Genomic DNA, 19,606 nt, shown 5'->3' on the forward strand with positions numbered 1-19,606 from the left:
TGCTAACAGTCATAAAAGTAAGTGGTTAAAAATATTCACTTCAGGATGTACGGTTTTCATAGAAAATGTAACACTTTGCTCAGTTTAGTACTTTGCTTCAGATATAACACATATAAACTAACTTGAAACTAGCGGTTCAAGGTGTGATAAAGAAATGGTGAGAGCAGCAGAAGTATTTTCTACTTCTCTTGAATATCCTCACATTGAATTTTTTAAAATTAATGCTAAAAAGCTGGAAAGTTATCCACGCAACCGTTTCTCACATTTTCTTTTACCCAATTCCCAGCAATATTATTAGCTGTTTAGCAGATACTAACAAATAAAAATAATTTGGTTACTCAATCCACGACCGTTTGTGGGGACGCTGCTGTGCGCAATTGGCTGCCGCGTTTCGCCCACAAAAGCTACAGTCAATTCACTTTACGGGATGAACTCTGAAGCGCTTTGAGAAAATGCTATATCAAATGCAAGGATTATTATTATTATAAATAATTGGCATCTCCAACAATGCAGCACACCCCGAGCACTGCACAGAAGTGTCAACCTGAACTGTGAGATTTAAGTCCTGACTTTGGGGTTTGAATTTATGACCTTCTGACTCAGGGGTGAGAATGCTGCCAACTGAGCGAGGCTGCTACCACACCATAAATGGAATACTAACAGTGAATTACCGGCACACTGTAAATATCAAGGGATATTCCGTGATCAGCCCTAGCTACAACAAGGCCAACATTTCTGCCAACTACTTTTCTGATTCCCTCTGGAAATGGTTGAAGCAGGAAGTGTTGATTCCTTCAAAACACGGATTAGATTGTTCTCTTTTAGGAAAAAACAATAATAAATTGGTCATTTTCAATCTACGACTGTTTGTGGGACATTGCTGTGCGCAATTGGCTGCCGCGTTCGCCCACAAATATACAGTCAATTCACTTTACAGTGTGTTCTGTGAAGCGCTTTGGGACGTCCTCCCGACGTGAAAAGCGCTATATCAAATGCAAGGATTATTATTATTATTATTATTATAACATGATGGAATATAAAAGCATAGGTAGTTCGGGTCATACGTGCAAGCGACCGCCAGGAAGGTCGAAGGCGAACTAGATGGACCTGGGTCGTTTTCTCGTCTAGCATTTCTTATGTTCTTATGAGATAGTTCAATGCAATATATCAAACGCAAAGATTTCATTTAATTATTATTTGCAGGCCTTCCATGTTAAGCATTCTCCTGTGCATCTTCCATTTAAAGCACCCACAGTTTCTCTCAATCTTCTCAGTCTGAGTATCTGCTTTAAAATTAATATTGGTAAAGTTAAAGAAAATGCGAATGTTATAAGTTCAACAGATCTCACGCCAAGAAACGAGAGAGTCAACAGCAGTAGCAAGCTGTGGTTTGCGGAGGCTTCAAAAACCACACAATGGAAAATGAGATCACTAAAAATAACCAAGACATCATGCAAGTACAATTGCTTTACTAATAGTTGCTGTGCAAACAATTAATTTATTTGAAACAGTTTGATGATTTGATGAGAAGAAATTGTAAAGCTGTGTACTTGAAAAGATATCCAGTGTTGAAACTTCCTGTTAATAAGTGGCTTGATGATGAAACTTGCATCAAAGTGCCTGAATGTGGTAAAGATTCACGACTTAACTTACCAATGAAAATGTTGGTTAAAGCACTTATAGAGTTAAGTGGTGACTTCCTGAATTTACATCGCAATCAGGAACATTTACTACTGGTGGCTAGGAGGGCAGTAACAGGTTGGTAAGTGGTGTAATTCAACTCTTTTTTAATCTCAATTCTGCAATTCTACATTTTGAAGTGTGGGGTGCCCCAAAGTGCAGTCGGACAGGAAGGAGCGAGGCCGAGGAAGGGCTTTGAAGGCGAGGATTTTGAACTCTATCCTCCAGGGATTGGGGAGCCAGTGGATTCGGGCGAGAGTGGTGGGTGATAGTGTTATGGTTCATAGTAATAATGTGCTAGAAAAATCTGAAGTAAATGTCCAATTGTACAATATACGCTTTATTATATGATGTATACTTAGTATATTAAATATATGTTTAGTATAAGGGTGAAACCTTACACAAGTTTCCTTACTCCGCACACAAGCCTCTGTTTAGCTAGCATTAAATAGGAACCCGATTGTTAGTCAATTGGCGGATCGCTTTTCCGGGGGTAATAATCCCTTCAAAAAAAATGATAATAATTTGGTCACTCAACCCGCGACTGTTTGTGGGGACGCTGCTGCGCGCAGTTGTCTGCCGAGTTTCGTCCACAAAATATACAGTCAATTCACTTGACAGTATATTCCGTGAAGCGCTTTGAGACGTCTCGTAGATGTGATAAGGCGTTGTATCATACACAAGGATTATTATTATTATTATTATCATCTATCTGAAATAACAGAGACTTAACATCTGATCCGTCGGATGGCGTTTCCGACAATGCACCCCTACATTGGGCTGCATTTTCGGACTGTGTGAGCTCAAAGTCCCAACGTGACGTTCACATAGTTCTGCTGCTCCTAAATACAGCTTTGTTAGCCTCACTTAGGCTTTTCAGTCTTGTATTATATTCTGGCCTGGGGTGCTTCAGTTACGTTTCAAAATTGTAACCCATCTTAAACGATGTCTTCAATCCTCCGCTCTTTAGCTCCCCCTGCGTCTCGAACACCCAGTTATCTGTGTAAACTGCTTTGAGATACGCCCTCATGCAAAAGGCACTATGTAAATGCAAGTTGCTTTAAATGCTATATCAAGCACTAGAACTCTAATTAAATGTATCATCAAATACAACTTCAAAATCACAATTTATAATTCTAATGGGCAAAACCTGATTTCTCACTTATCGCTTATCACCAGCAAAGGCAGATATGCAGATAATATTTCACAATATATGCAGATCCCTGTCAGAATGAAATTTTAAGATTCTGAATCTACACAGTTGATTTATCTACATCCCTCCTCTTAGACTGTGCCTTTGGCCACTCTCCTACCCTCCATCCCTCTCTTACCCTAACATCTCCCTTACCCCAACTCTCCCCCCACCCCCAGCTCAGACCCAATCCCCTGGCTGTCCAGTGCCTTGTGACGTCCTCCCAATGTGAACAGCGCTGTACAAAAGTAATTTTGCATTGCATTGTATCATCTAATGACATTTCCCTCAGCATGGTAATCAAAGTGTACTTTGTATTGTAGTGTAGATGAACTCAGCCTGTTTTATTCATGCTTCCCGCCCTCCCAAATTTGTTCTGTTATTTTTTCCCCCCTCCCCACAAATAGGAACGTGCAAGTTAGAAAAATCTTTTGGGTGTCTGAAGTATGTTGAGCCTGTGTCAAGAGGAAGTATCACCATCTGTTTCCCCTTTCTTAATGTAACGGGAGATTTTCTTCTTTAGATTTTTATTGGCAAAGTTATTTTTGGAGGAGACAAGATGCGGAAGAAAATTACGCCCATTAAACGCCCTTGTGAATATGGACAGGTCATTAATTGTCACTAATGCTCACATCTGGATCATTCGAGTTATACCACAATTGGTTTCAGAGTATTTATGTCATTCAAGTCGATTGCCTGTAAACAAAAGAAACGAGGTTTACCAGATGCAGCCATGACACCGGGAGAAACTCACTTTTCTTTTCAAGTCGTGTGATGGGATCTTTAACATCTAGAAGCAAAGCCAAATATATAAGCAAATAAATAAATAAATAAATAAATAATAATTTGGTCTCTCAATCCATGACTGTTTGTGAGGATGCTGTCGCGTTTCGCCCACAAAATATACAGTCAATTCGCTTTACAGTATATTCCGTGAAGTGCTTTGAAGGGCTCATAAACATCGAAACAACTCAAAGTGCTTCACGGCACTACCTTCTGTAAAGTATGGTGACGACGGATTTGTAGGTGAAGCAACAAGCATGTCAGCTTGTAGCTAGCTTGGCAACGGAATATCAGAATTAGGTAAGCAGTATGTGTTAGAATTAAATAAGCCGGCTGTGCCCCACAAGGAGAGTGCGAACATTTTATTCCAACAATCTATCTCTGGCATTTCCACATGTAGGTGAGATGTAAGGAAATCGCTTGATTTGGATACTCTTAAGCATGGTGATGGGTTTCCGCACATGTCAGACACCCGGTTGATCACCCAAAAAATAGGTGAAAATGTAAAGAAATTCCCCCCCTGTCTGTGCCTCTGATCTCTGATAGCTCAGTTGCGATCTTTGCCCATCATTTGTGTGGGAAATTTGTGCAAGGATTTCCCAAAGGGGAACTGATTCTCTTCTCTACTGCAACACAGAGAACTATTGGCAATTGAGAAATAAGTATGTCCCATTTGCTAATTTACACAAGATGGTGTCACCAGTGAAAATGTGAATTTACAGAAGAAAATATCCTGGTAGCCACAGGCACATTGTCTTCCAATGTCATAGTGTGTCGATGTACAACATTCAAACCTTCAACTAAGATTTAATATCATAAACTATCAAGTTTCTTTGACTTTCAGGCTGCACTGTACCAAAATATTTTTGCAGCAGTCATACTTTTAAATCTTAAGTGTAAATAAGTCCCATCAGAGTTTTGCCCACAAAATATACAGTCGATTCACTTTACAGCATATTCTGTGAAGCGCTTTGAGACGTCTTCAAGACGTCTCAAAGCGCTTCACAGAATATGCTGTAAAGTGAATCGACTGTATATTAAATGCAAGGATTATTATTTCTATCATTATTATCTTAAAATGTTTTCCTTTAAGCAGATTCCAGAGGTGCTCAGACGGACGTAAAGATGGCCGTAGACAATGAAACCCTCAGTAATGTCACTTCACAGGATCTCCCAAAGAACCAAGCCAATACCAAATTGGACCTCGTTGTGACAACCATCATGACAATAATGCTCTTCTTTATCATGCTTGCAATGGGTTGCACAGTCAGCTTTACCAAGATGTGGAATCACATTAAAAGGCCGTGGGGGATCTTGGTTGGCTTTGTGTGTCAGTTTGGCTTGATGCCTTTGATTGGGTTTGTGCTATCATTCCTATTCCAACTGAAAACAGCTGCTGCATTTGCAGTGGTGCTCACAGGAAGCTGCCCTGGGGGGCTTGGCTCAAACATTGCAACCTTCTGGATTGACGGCGACATGGATCTCAGGTAAGACAGACAGTTGCTGGGGGTGGGGGGGGTGGGGGGTCACGATCGTAACATGACCTGCGATTCTGGCCCGTTTCTCAAAACTCACATCCTATAATATGTTAGTCCCGAGGTGTAGTGATTAGAGCACTCGCCTCGCAAGCGAGAGGCCCCGGGTTTGATTCCCAGCCGGGCGGGGTAAAGCCTTAGGCAAGTTTCCTTACACCACAAAAACACTTCTGTTTACCAAGCAGTAAATGGAACCCGATTGTTAGTCGATTGGCGGATTGCTTTTCCGGTGGTAATAATTCCTTTAAAAAGAATAATAAATTGTCACTCGATTCGCGACTTTTTGTGGGACGCTGCTATGCGCAATTGGCTGCCGCGTTTTGCCCACAAAACACACAGCAAATTCACCTTACAGTATATTCCACAAAGGCGCTTTGTGACATCTCGAAGAGTGATAAGGGGCTAAATCAAATGCAAGGATTATTATTATTTTATGATATGATCTGATGTGCCTCTATAACAATATGCACAGATCAGCTTTGGCACATTGTTAAACTCCTACTGAGCCATGACATGTTTGGTTGTCCACAGCATTTGTATGACCGTATGTTCCACACTCTTCTCAATGGGGATGATCCCACTGTGTCTGTTGATCTACACGAGCCACTGGGATGTTATCAGCGAGATCAATATCCCATATGAAAAAATTAGTAAGAATTATTCTTAATCATTTCTGACACGTACCTTTTTAATTGATGGACGCTTCGAATGGTTCTACTTTGGATGGGATGAGTCGAGAGTAACTAATGCAAATGTACTTCCAGGTTTTAGTCTGTTGCTATTGATTATACCCATTTCTATCGGTGCGTTCATCAACTACAAGTGGCCCAACAAGGCAAAATTACTGGTAAAGGTAAGATTTATTCCTCTATCTAAGCCTTGCATTCTTAGTTTCCTTATTGTGAAAGAGTATTTGTGGTGAGAGTAGCACAGAGTGCAGCAAAATAACACAGGGGGCCACACACTAGCAGGACTGTGGGCAAACACACTTTGCATCCCTTATTCTGTTTAGTTCCTCATCTGAGCTGTATTGTGAGTGCTGAGCAGAGGCTACTCATCTTCCTTGCTTATCTACGACAGCTAAACCAGCCCTCACCCAGCTAAATAATAATTTATAATAATGATTGAACAATAATTTGTTTACAGATTGGATCGATTATTGGTATAGTTCTGTTGTGTCTAATTGGCATTGGTGTAAACTGGCTGTACAAAGACATGTGGAAAATGAACCTTACCTTTCTGATGACTGGGATAATATTTCCGTGTATTGGATTCGCTTTGGGCTTTGTTCTAGCCTGGATTGCTCGTATGCCCTGGCAAAGGTAAACAACATAATTAGGTGATGCCTTGTACTGGCAGAAGCCCTTTGCAACTTGTGCTACAAGCTATGGGGAAAAGGTAGGGGAATAGAACTAAATGATCTTGAGGGAGTTAGCACACACACACACACACACACACAGCGATTGGATTGCCGCATTTCGCCAAGCAAAATACAGTCAATTTACTTTACAGTATGCTATTATTATTATTTTCTTGAGAACACAGAAGAAATCAGTCCATTTAAGCGCTCCGAGACGCTATCCGGAGGGAAGGGCGCTATATAAATGCAAATTGTTGTTGTGGCTCTTTTCTCCATCCTTCTGAAAAAATATGATTTTATGTACATAATGTGCGCAAAGAGAAGCATTGAACTGAGAGAAATTTAGGTCTGCAGTGATTCAGTTAAACAGGCGAATGATCTTGATTCTAGTAAGTAAGGAAACTTGCCCACGTTTCGTCCTGCTGAGAATGCTCTAACTACTGAGCTACAGGACTTAATGGAGAAAAGGAACCAATTGTTCAATCAGAATTTACTTAAAGGTTTCTTGGCAGGCAGTGGCGAGTGAACAGAGTAACTTTCCTGGAATTGGTAGTTTGATTATGCATTGCTCCCTTACACCACTCTCAGCAACATCCCCGTTCAGCACCACTTAACTGGCTCATGCATTCTTAATTTGGTCATCTTCAGTTGTGGTAGTCCTGGAGGTTAGTGGTTAGAGCACTCGCCTCGCAAACCAGAGGACTTGGGTTCGATTTCCGGCAGGCCAAAACATTGGCCAAGTTTCCTTACTCCACACGCCTCTGTTTACCTAGCAGTACAGTAGGAACCTGGTTGTTAGTCGATTGGCAGATTGCTTTACCGGGGGATAATAATCCCTTCAAAAAGTAAATATAATAATATTGTGGTCACTCAATCCACGACTGTTTGTGGGACGCTGCTGTGCGCTGTTGGCTGCCGCGCTATCTGCCCACAAAATCTACAGTCAATTCATTTTACAGTACATTCTGTGAGACGTCTCGAAGACGTGATAAGGCGCTGTATCAAATGCAAGGATTATTATTATTGAAACTCTTACTAATGTTGCACTGGCTCTCTTAACAGATAAAGATTTGTTGAATTCAGTTTAATGATTGTCGATCTCTCCAAAACCTTTCTTGTTTGAGTAGGTGTCGTACCATTTCTTTGGAGACTGGTATACAGAATGCTAATTTGTGCTCCATAATTATCAAGATCTCATTTCCCGCTGAGGTGGCTACTGAAATGATCTTCTTCCCAATGGTTTACAGTTGCAGCAGCATCATTTTCGGGATTGCCATGGTCATTGGTGAGATCTCTCAGTTATTCGTGAAATAAGGCAACACAATTCTCATAAAAGTATTCTACTTATTGAGCACTCGCCTCACAAGCGAGAGACCTGGGTTCGATTCTCGGCAGGGTGAAATGTTGGGCAAGTTCATAGAATCATACAGCTCAGATGGAGGCCATTCGGCCCATCGTGTCTGTGCCCGCTCTTTGAAAAGAGCTATCGAATTCGATCCCACTCGCCCGCTCTCTCCCCATAGCCCTGCAAACCTGTCCTCCCCAAATAATTATCTACTTCTCCCTTAAACGTTGCTATTGAATCGGCTTCGACCACCCTTTCAGGCAATGCATTCCAGATCTGTGTGAAAAAAAATTTCTCCTCACCTCCCCTGTTTCTTTTGACAACTATCTATTTTAAATTGGTGTCCTCGGGTTACCGACCCACCCGCCAGTGGAAGTAGTTTCTCCTTGTTCGAATCCCCTCATCATTTTGAAAACTTCTATTAAGTCTCCTCTTAACCCTCTCTGCTCCAAGGAGATTAATCCGAGCTTCTCTCGCCTCTCCTCATAACTGAAGTCCCTCATTCCTGGTACCATCCTGGTCAATCTCCTTGGGATCTTCTCCAATGGTTCAAAGGGGATGGATAAGCACCTGCACAATAAAAAAACGTGAAACGGATTAATTAATAATAATAATAATAATAATAATCCTTGCATTTGATATAGCGCTTTTCACGTCGGGAGGACGTCCCAAAGCGCTTCACAGAACACACTGTAAAGTGAATTGACTGCATATTTGTGGGCGAACGCGGCAGCCAATTGCGCACAGCAATGTCCCACAAACAGTCGTAGATTGAAAATGACCAATTTATTATTGTTTTTTTGATTTTGGAGGGATTATTATTAGGCTCTGTGTGGAATAAGGAAACTTGCCCAAGGTTTCGCCCTCTGCCTGGAATTGAACTTAGGTCTCTCACTTGCAAAGCGAGTGCTCTAACCACTGAGCTACAGGACTCCACAGTAAATCTTTGAATATGGGGAAAGAATTGGAAAGTGAGATTAATAACAAATAACTTGATAACTTTTTCTAGTGAGGTAGAAAAGCAAGTAAAGCTGTAACATATACCACAATCTGGAAAATATTTCTTTCTTTCTCAGTTTACAGAATTTACGAGGGAAAGAAGTCAAAGAACACAGAAATGTCCAAAAACACAGACGAATGTAATGTGGAAGAGAACTTGACACCCAAGTCGTGTGACACGTCAAAAGTCGACGATTAAGAGAAAGTTGGTCTTCACAGATGTGCTTTGTTTGCTTTGAAGGAAATTGTTTCTAAAGCTGTTGTCTTTAAAATACTAAATTGTTGTTACAATGCTTTAAGTAGCCGCATAACATTTTTTGTCCAGCTTTATTAGGAAAGCGGCATTCATTGCGTAGGAGGGAATGGAGCCAGAGTTCAATGCCATTTTATCACATTGCCTTTGTCTTTAATGAAATACATATGTGTTTACTTTATCCATTTACCAACCACTTTTACAGGAAGATAATACTTCTGTAATACAATGATTTTGCAATTTGGATTATTATAGTATTACTTTATTTAGATCTCTGCCACACGATGAATTTTGTTCAGAATTTCTTATTGATTGAAAATCACTGTTGATGGCATAGAATACTTTTTTCCCCCCAAAATTACAATGAAGCCAAATTAAAAACTAACAAATTAAAAACTAACTTGCCGCCCGATATATGGCGCCTGTGAAATGTTTTATATCTAGATACTAATATTAAAAATAATACCAAAATTTTTTTTAAGTTGCATATGTAACAGTATGTTTTAATATGTGAAGAATTTAACAAAAAGTATGTTTTGCTTGCCTTTTCTTTGTTGAGGGTCTATGAAACATGGTCTTGCACTGAACCTAGACTCAGCTTTCTGGCAAGTTATTATAAAGTTTACCATTTGTACGTCAAATATCCCAGAAACAAGATTGCTTTTAAACAAGAGTAAAAATACTGGTTCCAGTATTGCATTTCTGTTCACAGTAGCTACCACAACAACTTGTATTTATATAGCCCCCTTGCACAGGGTAGTTTCCGGGAGCGTATTACCTATGGAATATTGTACATATATTCCCATAGTTTGCCCTATCAAGTGCACAAATGTAAGCACCTTCACCAATGTACTGTATTCTACAATTCTATAAATTACGGTCGACTGCACCCTCGTGTGGGAAAGATTGCTACTGCATCACTTCCCTCACCAGCAAAAACTGCACCTCTAACAGACGCTTTTGAACGGTGATCTGCTCGGGGAGGGTCAATTCACTTTGAGCACCTGTTGGCAGCATCATACACTACCAGGTGAGATAAAAGAATAAGCCCCGGACCCCTCATCATGGAAATTCTTGTAGTTGTTGGATACTATAAACACGGTTTGAAGGAAACAACGATTTAACCCGTTACATGCAGGATAACCTGCTCGGAGGAAAGCATTAGAAGTCAAAAGTTATCCATTGTACAATTGATTCACAGAGAAGCTTTCATGAGCAGAGTCGATGTGACATGTAACATTACCAGAAACAGATACCTAGGTTGAATGGTAGCCAGCGTTCAATTGCAAGATTGTAATAATATTTGCATTTATCGCATCTTCAATACGTCTCAAAGCACTTCACGGGATTTTACTCTGAAGTCCAGTGAGTGACTGATTTTGACTGATCGATGAACACCATTAAAGCAAATGACTCATTTTTATTTGAGGGATTCTTGGCCACAATGAACTTCGAAGTATGTTAAAAATTCCAGATCTCACTTAACATCAACACTGAACTGGATTGATCTTTTTTGAATTTTAGATAACATCAATAAGTCAACCTCCCATGAGGTATCAAGTGTGAAGAGCAGCAGGCACCAAATTCCGACATTTGTCACATTTTGTCTTGTTAAAAAAGAGAAAAGATCAGACTGGAAGGTGTCATTAATCAACCTGACCTTCGATAAGATTTTGCCTACAACAACAACAACAAGATTGCATTTATAGAGCGCCTTTCACGTCGGGAGGACGTCCCAAGGCGCTGGACAGTTGGCTCAGGACCCGAGCATTGGGGGGGAAATGGTGAGGGGAGGGAGCGAGAATACAAAATATTCAGTCAAGTCACTTTACAGTATATTCCGTGAAGCGCTTTGAGACGTCTCGAAGACGTGATAAGGCGCAGTATCAAATGCAAGGATTATTATTATTATTAATGCAGATTCCATACCGTTACCTGAACAGTTAAATGCAGGGCTGCAGCTCTACGTCATAGGCAAGTGGACAAAAAGGATCCAAATGCTCACGATGGTGAAGGGATCAAGTATTGGGGGGTGGTGGTTAACATTTAAAGAAAGAGTAAAAAGGGAAGTCAAGCAGATTGGCTTTCCTTCCGCAAAGCCTAAGCAGTTCACCAGGAGAGGATGTTAAAGTAAACTGTATACTGTGATTAATATTAATTCAGATATATTAGCAAGTTCAAGAGGGCACTGGTTCAGGATTGAGCTGGCTAATATATATATATAACATAAGAATTTGCTGGCGAAAGAAGACCAAGGTCCATCTAGTTCGCCTTCCACCATCCTGGCAATCACTTGACATGTCGTGTCCCAAACTATACATTGTATCACCAGATATTATTTTCTAGAAGAAATCTATCTCATTTGTTCTCAATTAATATTAATGACCTGAATTAACAACAACCACATTACATTTATAGAGCGCCTTTCACGAAGGGAGGATGTTCCAAGGCGCTGGACAATCACTGTTTCGGACCGGAGCTGGGGGTCGAGATCTGGGAGAGTGTAGGGCAGTGGGGGGGGGAGGTGGGTGATTGATGGCACGGTCGAAGAGGAGTCTTGAGATGGGTCTTGAAAGGAGGCAAGGGAGGGGGTGAGGCAGAGGGCCTGCGGAATGGAGTTCCAGAGGATGGGGGCAGAGTGGCTGAAGGCCTGCCCGCCTGTGGTGTGGCAGGCAAGGTTTGGGACGTGAAACAGCTCGGAGCCCGCTGAGCGAAGAGAGCGGGCAGGCTGGTAGTGGGTTAGGAGGTCTCAGAGGTAGGGGGGAGCGAGGCCATGTAGGGCTTTGAAAGTGAGGACGAGGATCTTGAACTGTATCCTCTGTGTGATGGGAAGCCAGTAGAGTCGGGCGAGGATGAGGGTGATAAGGTCATGGAGAGAACACGGGCTGCAGAGTTCTGGATGATCTGCAGCCTACTATGGAGGGAGGAGTTGGGGAGGCCGACAAGCAAGGAGTTTGCATAGTCAAGCCTGGATTTTATGAATCGAGTGTACGAGGGTTTCGGAGGCCTGCGGTGTGAGATAGTGGGGCAGTCGGGCGATGTTGCGGAGGTGGGGAAGGCAGAGCAGGTCATGGCACGATGTGGGGTAGAAAGGATAGTTGAGAGTCAAACAAGACACTAAAGGTCAAACAAGATGAATTATTATTAATCGTTACATTTGATATAGTTCCTAAATCATCAAATTGATGTGGAAGGACTGCAAATAGAGACCAAGATAATGGGAACTCAGTTTAATGTGTCCAAGTGCAGGACTGGACTTCTGACAATTCGGCTTTCCTCTTATACACGGCTTTGTCACGTTAGCCTAGACTGAGCTCAAGTCCAATTTGGGGTTTGAACCCACAACTTTTTGACCCAAGCAGAGGAGGTAACCAACTGAGGCAAGCCAACACTTGCATCCGTATTGCCTCAGTCTTTCAATATCGGATGCAACAAATCAACGAGGAGTTAAAACACCATCTCCTGGACTCTCAAACCACTCCCAAAACAATAGTCTTTCATACTGCTCACAGAGAATACGGCGGTTTTTATTTACGTGCAGTTACTTGCATTGAATTTGACCCGTCAGTGTTGATCTTAGGTGCAGACCCTGATGAACTTCTTGTGGAAGGGATCACGCTGGCAAATACATAGAGGATTAATGCTGAGTGTGAGGGAAGGATGAGAATGTCAGGACTCCCTTGAGAACAGACAAAATGCAAAATCCTGCAGACGCTGGAAATCTGAAACACAAACAGAAGTCGCCGGGAACACTCAGCAGGTCAGGCAGCATCGATGGAGAGGAAAGTGAGAACTGAACTCTGGGTTCTGACGAAAGGTCATCAACTTTTCATCTCACTTTCCTCTCTCCATAGATGCTGCCTGACCTGCTGAGTGTTCCCAGCCACTTCGGTTTTTAATTTCACCCTCGAGAAAAAATTGCCCAGCTGTGTGTTTGAATGCAACAGCTTCCTGCATCTTTTCCGAGAGAAACACTCACTATTGTTGCAGGCGACCAACAGGTCCATGTTTCCACACCAGAACAGATAAAAGCTGGAAACATTAAACAAGTAAATCAGACGATTGGTTCTAATGAATAAATTTGGCAGTAAATTCAGCGCAGGAGCCAAATCTCCAACTCAAACTAACAGTGAAAATTGCTATACAAATGTAATTTTGTTGTTGTTTTGATACCCGGATAGTTTGGAAGTTTAGAGCATTTCAGTTTATTCTTTGAGTGGGAAAATCAGGGATAGAAGATGGTTACATTCAGGTCCCAGCAGCATTACAAAGGGCAATAAACACAAATAGCATCTCAATTTGGTAAAAAAAAATCTTGGAGACAGGGCAGTGTAGAATATACAACCACCCCCTGTAATACTATTCACCTCGGAATCAGTTTCACAGTTGCACCTCAGCATCTCAGACCGGAAGGTTTGCAGTTTTATAAAACTGAAACAAAACCAAATCAGTAAAGCAGGTCGAGTATTCCTGTAACCATTTCTTAAAACAATACCAACACAGCAAGTTCAAACTGTCCAGAGAGCAAAAGACTAATGTGCATCTAAAAAAATCCCCATGGAAAGATTCTACAAAAATCAGTGAATGCATTAATATCCAAGACCTCAGAATTGAACGCTTTTAAGAGAATTAGGATTTAATTTGTTACAATTTTATACACTACTTTACAAAATGCAATTTACTATATACAGATTACATTTTCATAGTGTATGGACTTTCAAATGGATATTTGTGGTCCCGGATACTGTTTTTAGCAGGTTCTGCAGAGTCAACTTTGTTCAGTGATTTTAAAGAAATCTAATAAAAAAAAGCCCATCTGTAAAATAGATCTACCTGTCCTGATCAGAAAAGGTTTGTTCACTCCAAGTAGAAATGTTAGACATGACAGACCTGTTACACTCTGCTCAATAGAACATTAGAATCATTAGAACACATTCAAACTTAAATATCACTTATAAATTTAAAAAGTCGATGCACATGATACTCCGAGCACAAAGATGTGGATTATCAGCAATACCAGCAACATTGATATAAATCGCACTTTTACCATATAGTGAATTCTTACATAAATAAGTTGCCTCTGCATAAATCTGTCATCTTCCTAGTTAAAAAAGCGGGAGAAACTAGAAAAATATAGCAAATTTAATAATGTTACACTGAATATGGTTGTCTAAAGGCCAGATGTGTCACAAGGAGAAACGTGCTATTGGTGACGAGATTGGATGCTAAAGTTGATCTCTATCGGCATACACACTGTCATAAATGAAGATTTCAAGTATGTACAATCTACAGTCTGCTTAAAATCACCGGTTGTGAAGAGCTCAGACAATTGTGATCAAATTTCTCACGTTCCTCCATTTTTTTTACAAGCATCTCCTAGAAACATCATCTCGCCTTATGGAGGAGGAAGAAAAAGAACCATGATTTGAAATAAGTTTACATAGAACACTACAGTGCGATGATTTCCTCTAGTTTCCACAGCTTTTACTACAGGATATTAAATCATGCTATTACATCCCAGTTATGTGGCTTTTTTTTTAAAAAAAAGAGAGTACCACATCCCAACATTAGAAATCCAAAGTTTGAACAGAATAGATACATTTAGCTTCTCACAACTTGTACGCTGCAACATTTCAATCTATTCGGGTTTAACTAAGTAAATCTTCAAAATGCTATCAACATAAATCAAAAGAATGGCTTAGTACTATTTCTAATCTTTGTCGTCCAACCTATCACACATTTCCAATAGGTTTAGAAAATGTAGGTTGAAGTCAAAATGGAAAGGAGACCAATATTTAGTTTTTATTAAGCATGTAAATACTGGCTCCTTGTACCGACGTGAGCCATCTCTAAGCAGCACCCTCTTGTAAGGGTCACTTGTTCACTTGTTGCTGTATGTGAAGCAGGAACTCGTAATAAGACAATGCTGACTCTGTCCTGTCTTCAACCATGTTCTGCAGGAAGTTGGCTTTAAGAGGGCTCTCATCCCTGTGTTTAACAAAGAAACGACGATAGTATCAGTCACCAGTTTCACCCACCAACGTTCATACATGTTACACTTCCAATATTTAGTCCAGAGATGATATTCACCCACAGAATAAACAGCCAATTAACTTTACAGTATATTCTGTGAAGCACTTTAAGATGTCTCGAAGACGTGATAAGGCGCCGTATCAAAATGCAAGAATTTCTGATGTACAACATTTTGTGGGGTGAAAAGCAAACAACATTAGCAAAAGTTTAAGGACAAGCTAAAGGCCTTAAGATGTCACCTTCTTGGTGGGTAAATTAACATTTTTGAAGTAAGCTGTGCAAATGGGCTCAATAAAAAGAATCTTATGATGAATAGAGTGATAACCGTTGCACCTTTCATATCGAGGCGATGTCTAGAAGTGCTTCACGGGATTTCTGTGAGTATTTATAGATATATATATATATAACTGTATTTTGTAGGCAAACGCAAATATCCAAATGAATAAATAAGATGAAGCTATTTCCTGAACAGCATCATTGAGAAAGAGACCTGCTTCCTTCAGGACTCCATTAAAACAACGGGAGGAAACTACACTTGCCAAGACTAACAACCTCGCTGACACGTGAGAGGCGCTTTACAAATGTAATTTTGTTGTTGACATGCGTAAAGGCCTCAGCTCCCTCCTCCTCTTCCCCACGGCTGAATTATCTGCAGGCACTGAGTAAACCTCACATATCAGTCCCGTTGGATAAGAAAGATTAACCTTTAGAGAGCCACAAGACGCTGCCGTCTTTTAAGAAATAAGGGGGCAGGAAGTTAAATTGACGAGTTAAATGAAAAACGCCGGAAAGATCCACAGTCTTGTGGTCTTCTGGAAGCACAAAGCTTTAGAAGTGTCTAAACAAGGAATCTCATTCAGATCAATTTACTTTAAAACTACTATTAGAATCCGGGTCCAAAATATAGACATTTCTTCGCAGACATGCATGTAGGCTACCGCTGGCCTAATTTTCCTAGCCCCCGCCCACCCCCCTCCGCCCGTGGCCAGGGAATATCAACTTAGACTCAGCTCAAATCCCGAGGGCAGAAGACAGGTTATTCTCTATCTGCTGCTCACAGGATTCAAACAATTGCAACGAGGATACAGGCATTTGCCAGCATTGAAATCCCAGTGCTTGCATTGTCATTACACCAAGCCACAAATTCTGACTCGCTAGATCTCCCCTCCGTTAGTCCGGCTGGCTGGGGATTTGAATGCTCTGAACTGAATAAGGCTTCTACTCAAAAGCCATTTCTTTTCCCCCCCGATATACCAGGTCGGTCTTATTTCAAAACTGATCAACCTTTGTACTTACTTGATGACGTGGAGCACAGGAAAGAACGGTCTTTGATCTCGCAACCAGGAGATGAAAGCTCTGGTTCTCTGAGACTCAGCAGTGTCCAGTTCTGGAAGTTGCATCTAATTTGGAAAGAATGTAAACAACTGCTGTTACAGGCGCTAAGACATCAACAGGAAGTACAGTGTAACTATTCTTACAGCTTTTTATCGTCAATCACAATAATTCAAATGAGAATGAAAGCGCCAACATTTTTATAGCACTTTGTTAAATTGTTATATTATAATAATCCCTGCCTTTGATATAGCGCTTTTCACGTCTTCTAGACGTCTCAAAGCGCTTCATAGAATATACTGTAAAATGAATTGACTGTATATTTGTGGGCGAAACGCGGCAGCCAATTGCGCACAGCAGCGTCCCCACAAACAGTCGTGGACTGAAGTGACCAACTTATTATCGTTTTTTTCTTTCTTGAGGGATTATTATCAGGCTTGTGGAGGAGTAACGAAACCTGCCCAAGCTTTCACCCGGCTGGGAATCGAACCCAGGTCTCTCGCTTGGGAGGCGAGTGCTCTAACCACTGAGCTACAGGACTTCATTGTTCATTGTTAGATAACAATGAATGTGCAAACTATCTACTATGTAGGATCTCTGGATAACAAAATGTGTAAATTTGCCACAGGGAAATAAATAGAGCTAGACAAGGATTTACAGAGACCATACAGCACAGAAACAGGTCGCTTGACCCGCCCAGTCCGTGCCAGTGTTTATACTCCATACGAGTCTTCACCCATTCCGTGACAAGTATAGAATATCAAACAAATGTTCGTAGAGCTATACAGAGCCCTGGTCATTTACTGTTCTGGCCACTCCATTTTACAAAGGATATTCAGTGCTCCGAGACACTAAAATGTTACAAAGAATTGCAAGTATTCAAGTATATATATGATTTTGTTCGTACAAGCAGCAGCACTTGTGTCAGGAAGGTTTCACAAATAGTAACAAGGTGAAATGACTAATCTGGAGAAGTGTTGGACGGGACCTAAGAAATGTTCCCTTCTCTTTTCAAAAACACGAGATCTAGAATAGCCATCTGAAGAACAGGCAGGGTCTCGGTTTAGTATCTCACCCAAAAGATAGCGTCTCATTAAGTCTAGATTAGGCTCAAGTCTCAATGAGGGGCTGGGACACAACCCTCTCAAGCAGGAGGCCAGAAAGTTATATACAGACTCAAATTAACAACAGAATTCAGATAGAAAAGCCGACCGTGAATTCTTGTAATATAATACAAAATTATATTTGTATAGCGCCTTTCAAGTTGGGAGTACGTCTCAAGGCGCTAGACAGTCAGGGATTTGATTTACTATGTAACATCTTGGGGCAAAAAGGCTACGCTGAACAGTAAAGGATGCATTTGATTTATTTCAATTTAGTTTTCCTTCAATTTAATTTAAATTATCCTTCAAGACCCGTCTCAAGATCCTCCTCTTCAACCGTGCCTTCGATCACTCTCCTTTTCCCCCCTGCCCTCCAGCTTGCTTGATCCCACCACCAGCTCGGGTCCGAAACAACGTGAAAGGCGCTGTACAAATGTCATTTTGCTGTTGTTTAAATGCTGCAAAACTTTCGATGTACATTAACATACCATGTTTTGGGGTATGGAAGAATAGTTAGAAACGCCGAGCACCTGGTTCACAAAGTGTGAGCCACAATTTTTTCCAACCCAGAGAAAGAGAACCTGAAAGACAAAAATTGCATTCATATTACTTTCCCACAACGTATCAAAGTCAAACCCACATATTCAACCTCAAATTGTTAATGTGAACTGGGTGATGAATAGAGATGCTTTCAACTCGGGTGTAGGTTTGAATCTATCCAGAGTTAATTAAAGTCTTCTCTCTTCGCCAAATATAAGGTTTCAAGTTCAGCTTATTCGGGCAGCTTCTAATACGCGCAGCATAATGATTGGCTCAACTATCTTCCCAAGAGACCACAAATAATAATAATTATAGCTCCTTATCACATCTTCGAGACGCCTATATTTTGTGGTCGAAAAGCAGCAGCCAATTGCACACAGCAGTGTCCCACAGACAGTTGTGGATTCAGTGACCAAATTCTTATCTTTATTGTTAATTTATTTATTTGGAAAGGATTATTCAATTGCCAATCGACTAACAACCGGGTCTTAATTACTGCGAGGTGAACAGAGAAAATAGAAAGCTTTTCAAACAGTTTTTTTTTTTTAAAAATGCGTCTTGCAAACCTGCGCCCAATACTTTCTGGAATTAGGTAAACAAAATGCGACCCTCCAGAGAGTGTGTGAATTCCTTGCAACAAGCCATCCCTGGGATTTCCGTGTGATAGTGTGGATGCATGGAGTTCTCAGTTTGGTTTGGATATTCTGAAGCATAGTGATTGATGGGTTTCCACACCTGTCCAGGTGACCAAAAATAAACGTCACTTACACAGCCAGCATCCATAAGAAAGGCTCCGTCTCTACTTAGTTTCTCTACAGAAAGCTGAAGAATTGGTGGTTGAGGTACAGTTTTCTCATTAATGTGCATGCACCCCTAGAAAAGAAAACATTGTTATTTATTAATGATTAATGATTAACTACCACTAAACCAAGCAGCTCAATTTTAGAATAATAAGTGATATTCAGTGCAGACTGCAACCTACCTCATCAGACAGATTGTCAACCTTATACAGGCTCGGATGAACCATAAGCATGAGGTAAGCCACGGGTTGGTATTTCACTTCGCACATGCAGAACAAACGGTCATCCAACCTCGTGTTGGTCCCAGTTCGGAAAGCTTTCTGAAATAAAAAGGGTCAAAGTTTTAATTTATTCTTACTTCAACAGCTTCAATGCAAACCGTCGCGCTGATGATGGCAGGGCTCGCGGTTCACCGTATTCTCAGTACCCTCTCTCACGTGTATGTCTGAATTCATAATAATACTTGCATTTGATATAGCGCATTTCACGTCGGGAGGACGTCCCAAAGCGCTTCACAGAATACACTGTAGAGTGAATTGACTGTATATTTGTGGGCGAACGCGGCAGCCAATTGCGCACAGCAATGTCCCACAAACAGTCGTAGATTGAAAATGACCAATTTATTATTGTTTGGTTTTGGAGGGATTATTA

At 40.9% G+C, this 19,606-nt stretch overlaps 2 protein-coding genes and 1 non-coding gene across 6 annotated transcripts in view; 1 reads left to right on the forward strand and 2 right to left on the reverse strand.

The window, feature by feature from the left end:
• The first annotated feature begins 1,620 nt into the window (after positions 1-1,620).
• On the forward strand, positions 1,621-9,625 carry LOC103183686 (ileal sodium/bile acid cotransporter-like). 4 transcript variants are annotated; one of them, XM_007901300.2, is made up of 7 exons: positions 1,621-1,758; positions 4,749-5,142; positions 5,722-5,840; positions 5,955-6,043; positions 6,337-6,512; positions 7,678-7,835; positions 8,972-9,625. In XM_007901300.2, the coding sequence occupies exons 1-7, from the start codon at positions 1,656-1,658 to the stop codon at positions 9,091-9,093; spliced, it is 1,161 nt and encodes a 386-aa protein (XP_007899491.2). In that variant the 5' UTR covers positions 1,621-1,655; the 3' UTR covers positions 9,094-9,625.
• Positions 9,626-13,336: 3,711 nt separating this feature from the next.
• The window catches only part of sec24a (SEC24 homolog A, COPII coat complex component), a 29,654-nt gene continuing 23,384 nt past the window's right edge, over positions 13,337-19,606 (reverse strand). The window contains exons 19-23 of the mRNA XM_042339867.1: positions 19,138-19,275; positions 18,924-19,028; positions 18,104-18,196; positions 16,477-16,580; positions 13,337-15,135 (exon numbers count right to left, since the gene is read on the reverse strand). Of these exons, the coding sequence (XP_042195801.1) occupies positions 15,021-15,135; positions 16,477-16,580; positions 18,104-18,196; positions 18,924-19,028; positions 19,138-19,275 (555 nt within the window). The 3' untranslated portion in view covers positions 13,337-15,020. The remainder of the gene's footprint in view (positions 15,136-16,476; positions 16,581-18,103; positions 18,197-18,923; positions 19,029-19,137; positions 19,276-19,606) is intronic.
• trnag-ccc lies at positions 16,982-17,053 on the reverse strand. The gene has a single exon. It is a non-coding gene; the product is annotated as a tRNA-Gly (tRNA).

Source organism: Callorhinchus milii, unplaced genomic scaffold (genome assembly GCF_018977255.1).
Source record: "Callorhinchus milii isolate IMCB2004 unplaced genomic scaffold, IMCB_Cmil_1.0 Scaffold13, whole genome shotgun sequence".
NCBI classification, from domain to species: Eukaryota; Metazoa; Chordata; class Chondrichthyes; order Chimaeriformes; family Callorhinchidae; genus Callorhinchus; species Callorhinchus milii.

Excerpts from the sequence above, each read along its gene's own strand:
- LOC103183686 (XM_007901300.2), top strand. The coding sequence starts at position 1,656 with ATGAAAATGTTGGTTAAAGCACTTATAGAGTTAAGTGGTGACTTCCTG. Across the intron at positions 1,759-4,748 it reads GGCTAGGAGGGCAGTAACAG|CAGATTCCAGAGGTGCTCAG; the intron begins GTTGGTAAGTGG and ends TTTTCCTTTAAG. Across the intron at positions 6,513-7,677 it reads GCTCGTATGCCCTGGCAAAG|GTGTCGTACCATTTCTTTGG; the intron begins GTAAACAACATA and ends TTGTTTGAGTAG.